This window comes from Hemiscyllium ocellatum, chromosome 49 (genome assembly GCF_020745735.1).
Source record: "Hemiscyllium ocellatum isolate sHemOce1 chromosome 49, sHemOce1.pat.X.cur, whole genome shotgun sequence".
Taxonomy (NCBI): Eukaryota; Metazoa; Chordata; class Chondrichthyes; order Orectolobiformes; family Hemiscylliidae; genus Hemiscyllium; species Hemiscyllium ocellatum.
The window spans coordinates 10763622-10779252 of NC_083449.1; the positions used below are offsets into that span (position 1 = coordinate 10763622).

The 15631-nt window shown below is 47.3% G+C and overlaps 1 protein-coding gene across 1 annotated transcript; it reads right to left on the bottom strand.

Annotated features, from left to right (window-relative positions):
* Positions 1–585: 585 nt before the first annotated feature.
* LOC132837096 (zinc finger protein 239-like) lies at positions 586–9564 on the bottom strand. Its single transcript, XM_060856788.1, has 2 exons — positions 9472–9564; positions 586–2847 (listed from the first exon to the last, which is right to left on the bottom strand). Exon 2 carries the CDS (start codon positions 2518–2520, stop codon positions 1387–1389), a length of 1134 nt encoding a protein of 377 aa, XP_060712771.1. The 5' UTR covers positions 2521–2847; positions 9472–9564; the 3' UTR covers positions 586–1386.
* Between the last annotated feature and the right edge of the window lie 6067 nt (positions 9565–15631).

The window sequence follows — 15631 nt, forward strand, 5'->3', positions numbered from 1 at the left end:
CTGAGACAGTCCAGGTGAATTTGAGGTCGGGATGGAAGGTGTTGATAAAGTTGATGAACTGTTCAACCTCCTCGTGGGAGCACGAGGCAGCGCCGATACAGTCAGTCATCGATGTAGCGGAGGAAAAGGTGGGGGGTGGTGCCAGCGTAGTTGCGGAAGATGGACTGTTCCACATATCCTATGAAGAGACAGGCATAGCTGGGGCCCATGCGGGTGCACATGGCAACTCCTTTAGTTTGGAGGAAGTGGGAGTATTGGAAAGAGAAGTTGTTCAGGGTGAGGACCAGTTCAGTCAGATACACAGACTCCACACACACACACACCCTCGCAAAGGCTGATACTCCATCACACATTTTACCAAGCATGCACACACAAACACACACTCACGTGCACGTGCAATCTGTCTCTGATGGATGCACAAATATATACAAGTTTTTGGGTGAATTTTCATTGGCAATATTACATTTACAGATGCATTCTATTGTGCACTTTTTGAGCAAAATCTGCAGGCAGTCAATCCATATAATATTTTATAAATTTCTATTTTGGAAATAGAACCAGTCTCACTCAAGGTTGGGATACAAACAGACTCTAACTTCATACATTTTCTTAGCTGAGATTCAGGTTTTAAAAAAACGAGGTATGTCAAGAATATTACTTGAAAAGAAGCTCTGGGATTAACATACTAAATGAACCAAAACTTGCAACCCATTCTAAAAGATGAAAGACTTAACCGCATTCTAGATTTGTTCATTATATGGTATCAGTTGCATGACAGTAATCTTTTGCTATAAATTCTGTTTCTTGTGATTCTGCTCCATAGCTAACCGATGAAGGAGCAGTGATCCGAGAGCTAGTGCTTCCAAATAAACCTGTTGGAAATATAACCTGGTGTTGTGAGATTTTTAACTTTGTCCACCACCAGTCCAACACGGGCTCTTCCACATAATTTCCAGTGAACACAGCTCTCACCTCCCCCGGTGCTGCCAGTAAATTTTACAACGCCAATGAAGCAATGGGTTACCTGCACTCCTGAAAACAATTACAATTTCTGATGACACTAACTACTCATTCACTGCTTCTTCTGATACATGACAGTGGAAACTTAGTGCTGGAGACTGAAAGAAATGAGCAGCTTTGAAACAAAAGCCTGTTAGATTGCATAGATTTCAAGGTCAGAGTACGATGGGAAGTTCAAGTAACCTTTATTGCGACCCAGCTTTGTTACTGCTTCAGATCTCCCCAGCAAAAAGGTGTACAAAATGTAGCTGTTTTTAAAAATGGCTCAAGGTCAAAGTGCACACACTACCCACCCACCGTCTCAGATGGTGAGAGGGCTGTCCCCAGTGTGGACCCGCTCATTCAGTTGCAGGCCGGAGGAATCGATTAATCCCTTCCCGCACTCTGGCAGGTGAATGGCTTCTGTCCCGTGTGGACCCGTTGGTGAGTCCGCAAGTTGCTCACGTGACGGAATGCCTTCCTGCATTCGGGACAGGTGAATGGCCGCTCCCCAGTGTGGACCCGCTGGTGCGTCTGCAGGTTACCCAACCGACTGAATCCCTTCCCGCACTCTGAGCAGGTGAAAGGCTTCTCTCGTGTGTGGACCCGCTGGTGGGTCAGCAGTGTAGATGACTCAGTGAACCCCCTCCCGCACACGGGGCACGTGAACGGCTTTTCTCCCGTGTGAACCCGCTGGTGCCTCTGCAGATGTCCCGTCTGACTGAATCTCTTCCCACACACTGAGCAGATGAAAGGCTTCTCCCCAGTGTGGACCCGCTGGTGGATCAGGAGTTTAGATGACTCAGTGAACCCCCTCCTGCACACAGGGCATATGAACGGCTTCTCTCCCGTGTGGACCCGCTGGTGTGTCTGCAGATGGCCCACATGACTGAATCCCTTCCCACACTCTGAGCAGGTGAATGGCCTCTCCCCAGTGTGGATCCGCTGGTGGGTCCGTAGGCTGGAAGAATCAATGAATCCCTTCCCACACACTGAGCAGATGAACGGCTTCTCCCCGGTGTGGACCCGCTGGTGGGTCAGCAGGCCAGAAGAATCAATGAACCCCTTCCCGCACTGAGAGCAGGTGAATGGCCTCTCCCCTGTGTGGACCCGCTTGTGGATCAGCAGTGCAGATGAATAAGCGAACCCCTTCCCACACACCAAGCATGTGAATGGCCTCTCTCCGGTGTGGACCCGCTGGTGAGTCCGCAGGTTGGAAGAATTCACAAACCCCTTCCCGCACTGAGAGCAGGTGAACGGCTTCTCCCTGGTGTGGACACTGTTGTGGATCAGCAGTGCAGATGAGTGAGCAAATCCCTTCCCACACATGGGGCAAGTGAACAGCTTCTCTCCCGTGTGGATCCGCTGGTGCTTCTGCAGATGACCCATCTGACTGAATGCCTGCCCACACACTGAGCAAGTGAACGGTCTCTCCCCAGTGTGAATGCGTCTGTGGGTTTCCAACACTGATGGGGAAGGGAATCCTTTCCCACAGTCCCCACATTTCCATGGTTTCCCCATTGGGGGAGCTTTCCTTGAATTGCTCCGAGTTTGGAATTACAAACAGAATGTGTACGCAGTTACTCCCCACCGTGAGTGGTGTCAGTTTGATCTCCTAAGCTGAGTAAACGGTTTGAAGCACATTTCGCAGACAGCGCACTGAATCTCCCTCACTCGGATGTCTCCATATTCTTCCTGCCACACCAGTGTCCGAAACCTCTCAAGCAGATAAAAGTAAGCACTTCTTCTCGATTTGAATAGCTGCTGATATTCAAGTCCCAATGAATTAAGTGGATCTGTCAGAAGTTGATGTATCATGTGCTTTCAGATTTCTTTCCGCATGTCTGCCTGCAAAAATAAATTCACAAAATGATTGACCACTGTCAGTACAGTTAAATAAACATAACATAGGTGGCAATCCTGGTAGATTGCCAGATGCCTGTTGATCACATATTATCAAGGACACACAAACCTGAAGGCCCTTATGTAGCCAGGTAACCTTAACTATGTATGGAGGAAAACTTCATTTAGGTGACTAGGACCTGGAACAACCTGCCTACAAAGGTGCTGGAGATGGAGCTCAATCAAGGGTATGAAAATTAAAGGTCAAAGCTGCTTGAGAAAAGAAAGCCAGTACATTTGCTGAATGACTTCCTGTTGTCCTATTAAAAAGACAACAAGAAATACAGGACGTAACTCCATTCGAAGGTGAAGAATAATTGCAAAATAGCTTTGACAACAGCCAATGATATCAGCTTTATACCATGTGAAGCAATATACATCTAAATTTTGTACCAATGTGCTGAATCTTTAAACGCTGCTCAGTTTGATGAGATACTATCCTTTTACTTACAAACATGAGGAAAGAAGCAATCCTTTTCTAGTGCCAAACCAAGGAGATACACAATGTAAATACCTTTAAGTGGGGCAGAGAGCACTGAGCACCTTTGCAGAGCCTGCTTCCTCCCTGGATTCACTCCAGTTGCTACAAGTGAATAGTGTCTCCCCCTCTCTCTGTCCCTCCCAGGATGAGGAATGGAAAGGGGGAGGCATTGTTTTGCTCCCAGATGTTGCCCAAAGGGAGGGAATTTCACTCTGAAACAGACAAGGCTACTTCTGCGTCGTGACATCCTCAACAGGGGAGGGGAGGGGAGGAACGGGCAAGGGGGGGGAGCAGAGTGCAGAGTGGGGCCAAACTGCACCTACGCTACCTTGCTGCTGAGGCATATGGGGAGGGGAGGACACCTTGCAAACTCCCTCTGCTGTCCTCCAAATCAATGTGGTTTGAGTTCAATTAAAGCATGGGGTTTAATTTTAGTTTCACACTCACAGAAAACCTCCTTCTCTGTGAATCCAACACTTTATTTCCCCCCCTCTCCTCCCCTCCACTCCATGGAAATAATGATCTAAGAGACTCTAGAGTTGGAGTTGCTGCCATACCTGCTGTAGGGGGTTTGGGAGAAACAGTTTATTTTATGAACCATTTCAATTCGACCACATCCTTGCCATTGAAATACTAATTTTCCACAGAGGGTGGTTCATGTGTGGAATGAACTTCCTGAAGAAGTTTTGGATGCAAGTACAATTAAAACATTTGGATAATTACATGAATAGGAAAGGTTGGAGGGATACAGGCCAGGAGCAGGCAGGACAGACTATTTGGGATTATGGTCCCAAACTGGGATTATGGTCGGCATGGACTGGTTGTACCAAAGGTCTGTTTCTATGCTGCTAACTCTATGACAGGTTCATAGTTCCATGAAAATAGAGTCAGAGGTAGACAGGGTAGTGAAGGTGGTGTTTGGTATGCTTGCACCTATTGATCAATGCATTCAATCCTTGTCTCCCTGCTATAGGATAGGAAAGATGTTGTAAAACTTGAAAGTGTTCAGCAAAGATTTACAAGGATGTTGCCAGAGTTAGAGGATTTGAGCTACAGGGAGAGGCTGAATATGCTGGCGCTGTTTTCCCTGGAGTGGAGGCTGAGGGGTGACCTCAGAGGTTTTTGAAATCATGAGGGTAATGGTAGGGTAAATGGGAAAGTCATTTTCCCCAGGGTGGGGGGTGCAAAAGGTTTAGGGTGAAAGGGGAAGATTTAAAAGGGACCCAAGGGTCACACAGCGGGTGGTGCATGTATGGAGTGAGCTGCCAGAGAAAGTGGTGGAGGCTGATACAATTACAACATTTAAAAGGTATCTGGATGGTTATATGAACAGGAAGGGGTTGGAGCGATATGGGCCAAATGCTGACAAACGGAACTAGATTTGCATCGGATATCTTGTCAGCATGGCTGTATTGGATCGAGAAGTTTTATTCCGTGCTGTACATCTCTATGTCTATTTGATAACAGATGCTTTATTTTAGTTGACATAAGTATGATTATAAATCAGAGCAAGGTACTAATATTTAGATGTAAGGGAGAGAGAATTCCTCAACAAGGGCCTGGGTGACCCCTATTTCTGGTTTCCTTTCTAATGAACAAACATTAACTACAAGCACCAACTGTGCATTTATGTTTCCTCACTTTTCTTGTTTTATTCCCTGCTACGACGTTGTATGTCTGGATGGTTGACAGGCTGGGAGATTATGGGTTGGTCCGTGATTGACTGTGTTATTGAATCAGAAGGTATAAAAGGGGGGTCAAAGCTTCAGCAGAAATCCAGCAGACCTGAGAACTGACACCATCTTACTTTGTGGGAACAGGCAGATCAGAGGAAGAGAAAACAGGACCTGAAATCTGAGCCGACCTGAGACTACCAGGTTATCAGTGCTTTGATTAGCAGTGCCAATCCTCTACCTTAACTGAGCTTCTCATTTGACCTGAATGCCACATACCCACTCGATATTCAGGATCCAATCCTTGTCATCCTGAAGCCATGTCTCTGTAAGGAGTCTCAGATCATAACTATTTTCTTGAATGTGTACAGTCAGTTCACTCACTTTCATTACAATGCAGCATACATTCAGACACCACAGCTTTTAATTTCAATTTTTGTAGTCTTTTGAATCCAGCTTTGATTGCTGGTACATTTATTCTCCTTGTCCCTGTCTATCTTTCTCTGATGTTTATTTTCCACATCACTACTTGCTCACCTGACTTGATTTGGATTGGCCATGCTCAATTGCCCATACTGTCCAGGGATGTGCAGGTTAGGTGGGTTAGCTATGGGAAATGCAGGGTTATAGTTTCATAGGAATCGAAGCAGGAGTACGCTACTTGGCCTGTCGAGTCTGCTCGGCCATTCATTAAGATCAAGGCTGATCAATCCATAGTCTCAGCTCCTCCTAGCAGCATTATCCTGACTACCCTTGATTCCTCTACCATGCAAAAACCCATTCAACTGTGTCTTGAATATACTTAATAAAGCTGTCTCTACTGCTTCCTTGGGCAGAGAATTCATAGATGCATGCTGTCTGCGAAAAGCAGTTCCTCCCCATCTCTATCCTAAATCTGTTCCACCTAACCTTGAGGCCATGTCCCCTGGTTCCAGTCTCACCCACCAGCAGAAACAACTGGATAGGGTAGGAGACGGTGGGGTTGACATTCTCTTTGTAGGGATCAGTGTGGACTCGATGGGCCGAGTGGCCTGATCCCACACTGTTGGGCTTCTATGATTTACCGCAGTTGTGTTTGCTCGATCACAACACCCAGAACCTCCCACCATCTGCAAATCAAAAGACAATCCCAGCCTGCCCTCTCATTTTTGTGTTACTTAACTGCTTAATCGTTTCTAGTGAATACAGCCCACACTTCCCGCTGCTGCCAGTAAACATTAAAATACTGATGAAACAATGCAATACCTGCAGCATTGAAAATCATAACGCTTCTAACAATACCAGTTACTGATTCACCGCTTCTTCTGATGCACGGTATTGGAGATACAATGTTGGAGGCTGAAAGAAATTAGCAGTTTGAAACAAAACTGAAAATGTGTTGCTGGTTAAAGCACAGCAGGTCAGGCAGCATCCAAAGAACAGGAAATTCGACGTTTCGGGCCAGAGCCCTTCATCAGGAATTGATTCCTGATGAAGGGCTCTGGCCCGAAACGTCGAATTTCCTGTTCCTTGGATGCTGCCTGACCTGCTGTGCTTTAACCAGCAACACATTTTCAGCTCTGATCTCCAGCATCTGCAGACCTCACTTTTCACTTACAGTTTGAAACAAAAGCCCACCAAACACTTCACTTACTGCCGCTAAACCTGAAAGCACTTCATCCCTACTGTGCAACAAATTTCTACTTTTCACGAAAATCCTACATCTACTCGCTCACTCAGTTGCTGTCTCACAAACGAAAGATTTCACTGTAACCTTTTCTGCTCCCAGGAAGGGAAAAGCATTTTTGAAAACTGCTCTGAAAGTCCAGTCTTCACAACGACACTTCTATCACTGAAGACAGTTAGAGTCAGACAGCGCAGAAACAGGTCCAACTTGTCAGTGACAAAACGATATCCGAAATTAGTCCAGTCCCATTTGCCAGCATTTGGCCCATATCCCTCTAAACCCTTCCTGTTCACGCACCCATCCAGATGTCCTTTAAAATGTTGTAATTGTACCAGCCTCGATCACTTCCTCTGGCACTCGTTCCATACATGCACCACCCTCTGCGTGAAAGAGTTGCCCCTCAGGTTCCTTTTAAATCTTTCCCCTCTCACCTCAAACCTATGCCCTCTAGTTTTGGACTCCCCTACCCTGGGGAAAAGATCATGGCTACTCACCCTATCCCTGCCCCTTATGAACTTCAATAAGGTGGGCCGTTATGAACTTCAACAAGCTCACCCCTCAGTCTCTGATACTCCAGGGAGAGCAGCCCCAGCCTACTCAGCCTCTCCTTAAAGCTTCCAATGCTGGCAACAGCCTTGTTCATCTTTTCTGAATCTTTCGAAGTTTTGCAACATCCCTCCTGCATCAGGGAGACTAGAACTGAATGCAGTATTCCAAACATGGCCTACTCAATGTCCTATACAGCCGCAATATGACCTCCCAACCCCTGTACTGAATGCACTGACCAATAAAGGCAAGGATACCAAACACTTTCTTCACTATCCGGTCTAGCTGCAAGTCCACTTTCAAGGAACTATGAAGCTGCACTGCAAGGTCTCTTTGTTCTGCAACATTCCCTATTAACTGTGTAAGTCCTGTTCTGATTCGCCTGACCAAAATGCAATAACTCATATTTATCTAAACTAAACTCATCTACCATTCCTCAGCCCATCTTATCAATTGTAATTTATAATTGAACTTTCTTTCCTCTATCATTCCCTAAAAGCTGAAAATCTCCATCCCCCACACACTGCCTCCATTCTCACTTTGCTGAACCTAATCCCTGCTGTATCTCATCCTGAAGGTTCTGCTTCATGCTGATTAACAGGCCCACTCTCAGGAGGGATCTAATTGAAAGCTACTGAATACTGAATGGCCTCAACAGAATGGACATTGGGAAAATGTTTTCTTTGGTTGGAGACTAGGACCCAAGAGCACAGTCTTAGAGTAAAGTGAAGACCTTTTAGAACAGAGACAAGGAGAATATTCATCAGCCAGGAAGTGGTGAATCTATGGAATTCTTTCCCACAAAAGGCTATGGAGGGCAGTCACTGTGTATATTTAAGACTGAGATAGATAGGTTTTTGAGTGTCAAGGGGATTGAGGGTTATGGGAACAAAGCGGCAGAATGGGGTTGAGAAACTTATCAGCTATGATTGAATGGTGGAGGAGATGTAATGGGCTGAATGGCCTAATTTCTGCTCCTATGTCTTATGGTCTCTTGCTGTCCTGGTCACAGTATGAGAAATGGGAAATGGGAACAGGCTATTTGGTCTTCCGAGCCTTCGCCAGCATTGAACACATCATAATTGGATATGAATATACCTACAATTAGGTGAATACACTGGGACTCTTTTCACTGGAGCATAGGAGGTAGAGAGGTGACCTTGCAGAGGTCTATAAAATTATGAGGGTTATAAGTGAGTTGAACAGTGGTTGTCCTTTCCCTAAGGTGGGGATTTCAAGATTAGGGAGCAAATTGTGAAGGCGAGAGGAGAAAGATTTTAAACACCAGTCTTTCCTTTTACAGAGAAAGTGGTTTGTGTGTGGAATGAATGTCCAGAGGAAGTGGTGGATGCAGATACAGTTACAACATTTAAAAGACATTGGATAAGTACATGAATAGGAACAGCTCAGAGGAATATGGGTCAAACACTGGTAAATTGGACTAGATTAGCCTGAGAACATAGTCAGCACGGACTAGTTGGACCAAATGATCTGTTTCTATGCTGTATGACTGTAACTGTTCTATACGGGCCTTAAAACCATTTTCTTGCCTTCCCCTTGAATACATCCAATGACCCCCTAACTGCAGGAAGACATCCCCACTTCTGAATTCAATTCCTCTTAGTAATATACGACTTGCCTCGCTCGTGGCTTGCTCCACCTGTCTGACAACTGACACTGACCGGAGTAGCAGGACGCTGAGGCGCCTTTGTACACCCACACATCATTCCTGATGAAGGAGTGTGCTTCCAATTGAATCTGTTGGACTATAACCTGGTGTTGTGTGATTTTTAACTTTGCACATCCCAGTCCAACACCGGCATCTCCAAATCATCATTCCTGATGAAATGCTCATGGCTGAAACATCGACTCACCTGCTCCACAGATGCTACCTGACATGTTGCGCTTTTCCAGAACCACACTTTCTGGCTCTGATCTGCCGCCCTCACTTTCTCCACATCCCAATGTATCACTATTTAAACAATACACCTCCTTTCTGCCTTTATTTTGCACAACAAAGGCAAGAAGTGCACACTGTGGTACTTCAATTGCCATGTGTTTGCCAGTTGAGACACAGACCCAGACCAACGTTACCTCCCTGGATTCACTCCCTTTCCTTTCAGTTGCTGCAAGTTAACAACCGAACCCCAGAATGAAAAGAAATAAATCGAAAAGAGGGTGAGAAAAGAGAATGCAGTACTCACAGATGTTTAGACAGAGGAAGAAAGCTGCAATCTGGAGTAAAACTCAATCTTCATTCAGAGAGACGGGCAGCAACTTCCCAGGCTCATGGCGAACTTCCGTACTCGGGGTGTCTCTGATTGGCAGGAGGACCAGACTCCTTCCGGTCGTCCAAGTCTTCCCATTGGTCCATGGAAAAAAGAATCGGGACGTTTCAGCAGAGAGCGAGGAGAATGCGTACTAGTTTGATGACACCGGTGAACATGCGCAGTATTTCCTGACACCGATGAGCATGCGCAATATGCGATGTGACGATGCTGGTGTTATTGACAGATCAGAAAGAGAATGGTTGGACCCAGAATTAGTTTCCTCGTGGGTCGACATTTTATTCTTTTTGCACGTTGTCTCCTGCTCACCTTTTCTAGGTCTTTTCCCCCAAGGTAGAGGAAGTCTGGAGGGGCATAGGTTGAGAAAAAAAGGGGAAAAATTTAAAAGGAACCTAAGGGGTAACTTTTTTACATAGAGGATGGTGGATGTTTGGAATGAGCTGCCAAGGAAAGTGGTAGAGGCTGGTACAATTCCAACATTTAAAAGGTGTCAGGATGCATATCTGAATAAGAGGGTTTAGAGGAATATGGACCAAATTTAGGCAAATGGGAGATTAATTTAGGATATCTGACTGGCACAGATTGAAATGTTTGTTTTCATTCTTCTCAACCCTATGACACTATTCCTACATGGGTCGGAACCAATTTCACAAGACTAGGGGTAGACCATTCACCCCTTACAGCCTGTCCTCAATTGTGGCCTAACTGCATATTTTAAGGCAAATTTCAGAAAGATGTCTGCAGCTTTATAAAGGAATTGAACATGCTTTCAGACTTTAATGATGCTTCTGAATACATTTTAGGTATTCTCAATTTTAAATATCAGCCATTTCTCATGCACCCCTGTCTCCCAGGTAATGTCATCATCATTCCATTTTCTTTCTCTTCTTAGAAGGGCTTGATACGGTGATCAACGAGGGCTTGAGGCATGAAAAAGGACAGTGGGGTGGTGTGTGCGGGAGACGGAGAGAGGATGGAGAGAGTCAGAGGCTGGTGGGAGAGAGACAGAAAAGTGGACATGGGGACAGAGGATGGGGATAGAGAAAGACTTGAGGGACAGAGGCAGAGGTTGGTGGGGAAGAGAAACGCTGGGGGGACAGATGGTGGTGGATAAGAGAATGGGAGGTAGAGAATGAGGGGGAGAGAGAATGGCAGGCAGAGGGCTTTGGGAAAGAGAGAATGGGGTGCAGAGTGTGAGGAGACAGAATGGGGTTGTGCAGAGGCTGAGGGGAAAGAGAGAAAATGGACAGGGGAACAGAGGATGGGGGCAAAGAGAAATACTGGGGGGACATGGTAGGGGGAAGAGAATGGAGCAGAGAGAGGAATGGGGGCAGAAGGTTGGAGAGTTGAGAGAATGGGGTGTGCAGAGTGTGAGGAGAGACAGAAAAGACAGGGTGGGCAGAGAGTGGGGGGAGAGACAGCACAAATCCCACCTTCTCCAGGACTGGTGTCAGTGTCCCATGAACTGGAATCCACTCCTGTCACAGCAGATTTGGGGCAATCATTTCTCAAGAGAGAATCATATAGTCCATGCAGACCTTTTGGCCCATCAAATTCACACTGACCTTCTGGACAGCAGACCCGCCGCTTACCTGACAGCCCTGCAGTTGCCAATGACTAATCCACCCTAACCTGGTCATGCCTGGGCACTTTAGCACAGCCGAAACATACTAAACTGCAAATCTTTGAAGCGTGGGAGCGCGCAAAGGTAACTCATGCAGACACAAAGTGCCAAAGTCCACACAGACTGGTGCCTCAGGGTGGAATAATACTCGGGCCCCTGGCGTTGTCTGGCGGTGATGCTAACCGGTGAGCCATCGTGCCGCTCAGAGCTTTGAGGCTCTACTTTGTCTTTGTAGCTGCTATCTTTTCATGCACCCTCAGCAGAGGCTCCCTCCTCCTGACGTTGTTGGACCACACCACAGCAACCTCTCTTTTCCACTTTTGAAGCCCTGGGCATGTTGGTTCCCAAATCTTGCGCCAGATACTGATGCTTTCTAGCCTCCTGACTCCAACTGCAGAGAATGGAGGCAAACCCTGTCACTATTCTGTCCCTTACCACCATCTCCCCCTGTTCAACATTCTTTTTACTCCCATCATCCAGCCAGTTAGCTCTTCCACCCTGCAATTCTCCCTCAGATCCCTTTTACCTGCCTGACTCACACTCACACCCTCCTGATACTGTCCACTGACACAATCAAAAGGCTCTGTCTGGAGGGGAATGACCATCTCCCGGAATAAAGCGTCCAGTTAACTTTACCCATTTCCCCTAAACCTGTCTGCAGCCTGGCTTCCAGCTCCATCTCTCTGAGCCGAAGGTCCTCCAGCATGTGTTTGCCCTGGATCACAGCATCCAGAGCCTCCCACCATCTGCAAATTGAAAGAAACGTCCCACCCGGCCCTCTCCAATATGTGTTGTGTGACAGCTTAGTCGATTTCAATGGCCAAGCAGAGGCTGATAGTCAAGTTCAGAACCATGAGAATGGCTTCAACCGGGACTTAGGGCTAGTGTCACATCATGGGGTGGCACGGTGGCTAGCACTGTTGTCTCACAGAGCTAGGGAGTCGGGTTCGATTCCAGCCTCGGATGACTGTCTGTGTGGAGTTTGCACGTTCTCCCCATGGGTTTCCACCTGGTGCCTCGGTTTCCTCCCACATCCCAAAAGATGTGCAGGTCAGGTGAATTAGCCATGCTAAATTGCCCACAGCGTTAGATGCTGGGAAATTAGTCTGGGTGGTTACTATTCGGAGGGTCGGTGTGGACTTGTTGGGCTGAAGGACCTGTTTCCATGTGGTAGAGACTCACAAGTGACCTCAATACACTTTACTTCTCAGACCTCGTTCATACACACGCTCTCAGACCTGCACTCTCACACAGGCTTATACTCCATCACACACACACTTTACCAAGCATGCGCAGATACACGCACATATAAGTCGATGGAGTGAATTTGCATTTACTAAGTTGTATTTGCACATACATTCCATTTTGCTGAAAAGGCACAAAATGTGCAAGTAGCCAATCTATGTAACATTTTATAAATTCCTCTCGTGACTCAAGATTGGGATACAGACAGACTCAAACCTGACACCTTTAATGCACTGGGAGACCATGAGGTCTGCAGATGCTGCAGATCAGAGTTGAGAGTGTGTTGCTGGAAAGGACAGCAGGTCAGGCAGCATCCGAGGAGCAGGAAAATCGACATTTCGGGCCAGTGCCTTTCATCCGGAATGAGACTGGGAGCCTCAGGGGTGTCGAGATAAATGGGAGGGGGTGGAGCTGAGGAGAAGGTAGCTGAGAGTGCAATAGGTAGATGGAGGTGGGAGGTAAAGGTGATAGGTCGGAGAGGAGGGTGGAGCCCATAGGTGGGAAGGAAGATTGACAGGTGGGGCATGTCATGAGTGCGGTGCTGAGCTGGAAGTTGGAACTAGGGTAAGGTGGGGGGAGGGGAAATGAGGAAACTGGTGAAGTCCACACTACTGCCCTGGGGTTGAAGGGTTCCGAGGCAGAAGGTAATGTGTTCTTCCTCCAGGCATCAGGTGGTGAGGGAGTGGCGATGGAGGAGGCCCGAGACCTGCACATCGGCACAGAGGGAGCACATGCAAATTCTACACAGACATTTGGCCCGAGGGTGGAATCGAGCCCACGTCCCTGGCGCTGTGAAGCAGCGGTGCCAACCACTGAGTCACTGTGTCATCCCTGAGCACCGTGGGGTCCCACAGAAAACCAAACAAAAAATGCCCACCAACTCTCGCACTGCACCGCACTGTCAGAATGGGCAGAAGGTTCAGGCCTGGGAGTGACCCACAACAGCAACACCGGGGGAATCTGATTGTTGGGGGTGCTGCTGCCCCTGTTGGGGCCTCTGCAAGTTGTAGGGCAATGTTAATATGTGCCCGTACTCTGGGGAGGCGAACAGCCTCTTGCCAGCATGGACCAGCAGTGGGTAGGAGTGACTGAAGCCCTTCCTATACTCGGGACAGCTGAAGGACCTCTCCCCGATGTAGAGCCACCGGTGGATCAGTGAGTGGAAAGAGAGAATGGAGGCCCTCCCGCACTCTGGGTACAAGAATAGCCTCTCCCCCTTGTGGATCCACCTTTGCATCTGGAGGTGGGAGCCCTGGGTGAAGCCCTTCCTGTATCTGGAGCAGGAGAATGGCCTCTCCCCCTTGTGGATCCACCTTTGCATCTGGAGGTGGGAGCCCTGGGTGAAGCCCTTCCTGTATCTGGAGCAGAAGAATGGCTTCTCCCCGTGTGGACCCGCGAGTGAGTCACAATGTGGAAGGAGTGGTTGAGGCTATTGCCGCACATGGAGTGGGTGAACGGCTGCTTAACATTGTGGACCCGCCGACGGGCTAGCAGGTGGGAGGCATGGGTAAAGCCTTTCCTGTACACAATGACCATTGTGGACCTGCTGGTGGGACACCAGGCAAGAGGAACGGTGTCACAGTGGTTAGCACTGCTGCCTCACAGCGCCAGAGACCCGGGTTCAATTCCTGAATCAGGCGACTGACTGTGTGGAGTTTGCACGTTCTCCCCGTGTCTGCGTGGGTTTCCTCCGAGTGCTCCGGTTTCCTCCCACAGTCCAAAGATGTGCGGGTCAGGTGAATTGGCCATGCTAAATTGCCCGTAGTGTTAGGTAAGGAGTAAATGTAGGGGTTTGGGTGGGTTGGTGTGGACTTGTTGAGCCGAAGGGCCTGTTTCCACACTGTAAGTAATCTAATCTAATCTAAGAGGCTTAGGTAAAGTCCTTTCTGCACATGGACCGCCAGTCTCCATATGGACCTGCCTGTGGGACAGCAGGTAGGAGGAGCAAGTGAAGCCTTTCTCGCTCACGGGACAGGTAGACGGCCAGTCTCTGGTATGGGCCTACTGGTGGGACAGCAAATGGGAGGCTTGGGTAAAACCCTTCCAGCACTGATGCAGCAGAACTGCCACTCCCTCGTGTAAATGCTCCAATGACAACTCCAGGGCAGTCGGGACACGGAAGCCTTCCTTGCAGTTACCACACTGCCATGATTTCTCCACAGGGTGGGATTCCTCGGGTTTCTGTATGGCTGAAACTTCAGCTGCACACAGACGTGTATACAAGCCCCGAATTCCTCTTTCCAGGCCGTGTGACTGTTCCAGGCTCCACACTCAGGGCGCTGCAACAGTAGACTCTCTCACCCAGTCCTAAAACGTGCAAAAAACGTGCTAAAACAGGAACCAAAATGCTTTGCTCCTTCTTACAGAATCAATGCCGACAATCATTGCAGTCCCGATGGATTGACATCCAATGACTATTAGACGTTGACTTGAAAGTGAGGACTGCAGGCCAGCTATGCCCACATCCCACAAATTAACAGTTTTTTTATATAATGGTCTGTTGGAGACAAAAGTAGTCCACTGCTGATCAAAACACTCTCTTTCCCGCCATAATTAAAACCAATGTTCCATCACACCGACGCAATCCAAGACAAAATCACTGTCTCCCATCTTATCATTCTCTTTCAGAGCAAAAAAAAACACATGAGGACATATTCCTTTATTTCTCCCTCCATATTTTCAACGCAATATACAATCTTGTCCTTAGGTCAGAAAGCGTAACGACCGCAGAGTATATATTAGGAAGTGTTAAAGGCGGTTTCTGTTACCCATTTCCAACAAACGAATTCCTTAAATGGATTTGGAAAAAACGTGGACTAGGTAATTGCGCATCAAGTAATCTCACTGGCGTGGGATGTAAAACGATGTTAATTGGATTCGCAGGAATGCCATCATGGAAAGGACTACTTGCTTCTGAAAACTCAACAAAATTAGTATCCTTAGCAGATATTAGTTGGATATTTTACATTTATTGTTTCGAATCCACAACTAATCAAGCATTCAACCTGCTGTTAAATAATTTATGCTCACTATCTCTGAATAGGATGGTTCTGATTAAAATAAAGCACAAAACACGATTTCTGTGACAATTTCTTAACTTTCCCTCTGATTTCTTTTCCTCATCTCTTCCTGGTATGTCGGTGTCCCTGTTAAAGTCAGACTTATTTCCCATGTCTAATTGCCCGTTGATTCAATGCCTGCCTAAGC

Coding starts and splice junctions, on each gene's coding strand:
- LOC132837096 (XM_060856788.1), bottom strand. CDS start 2,520: ATGGGGAAACCATGGAAATGTGGGGACTGTGGGAAAGGATTCCCTTCC.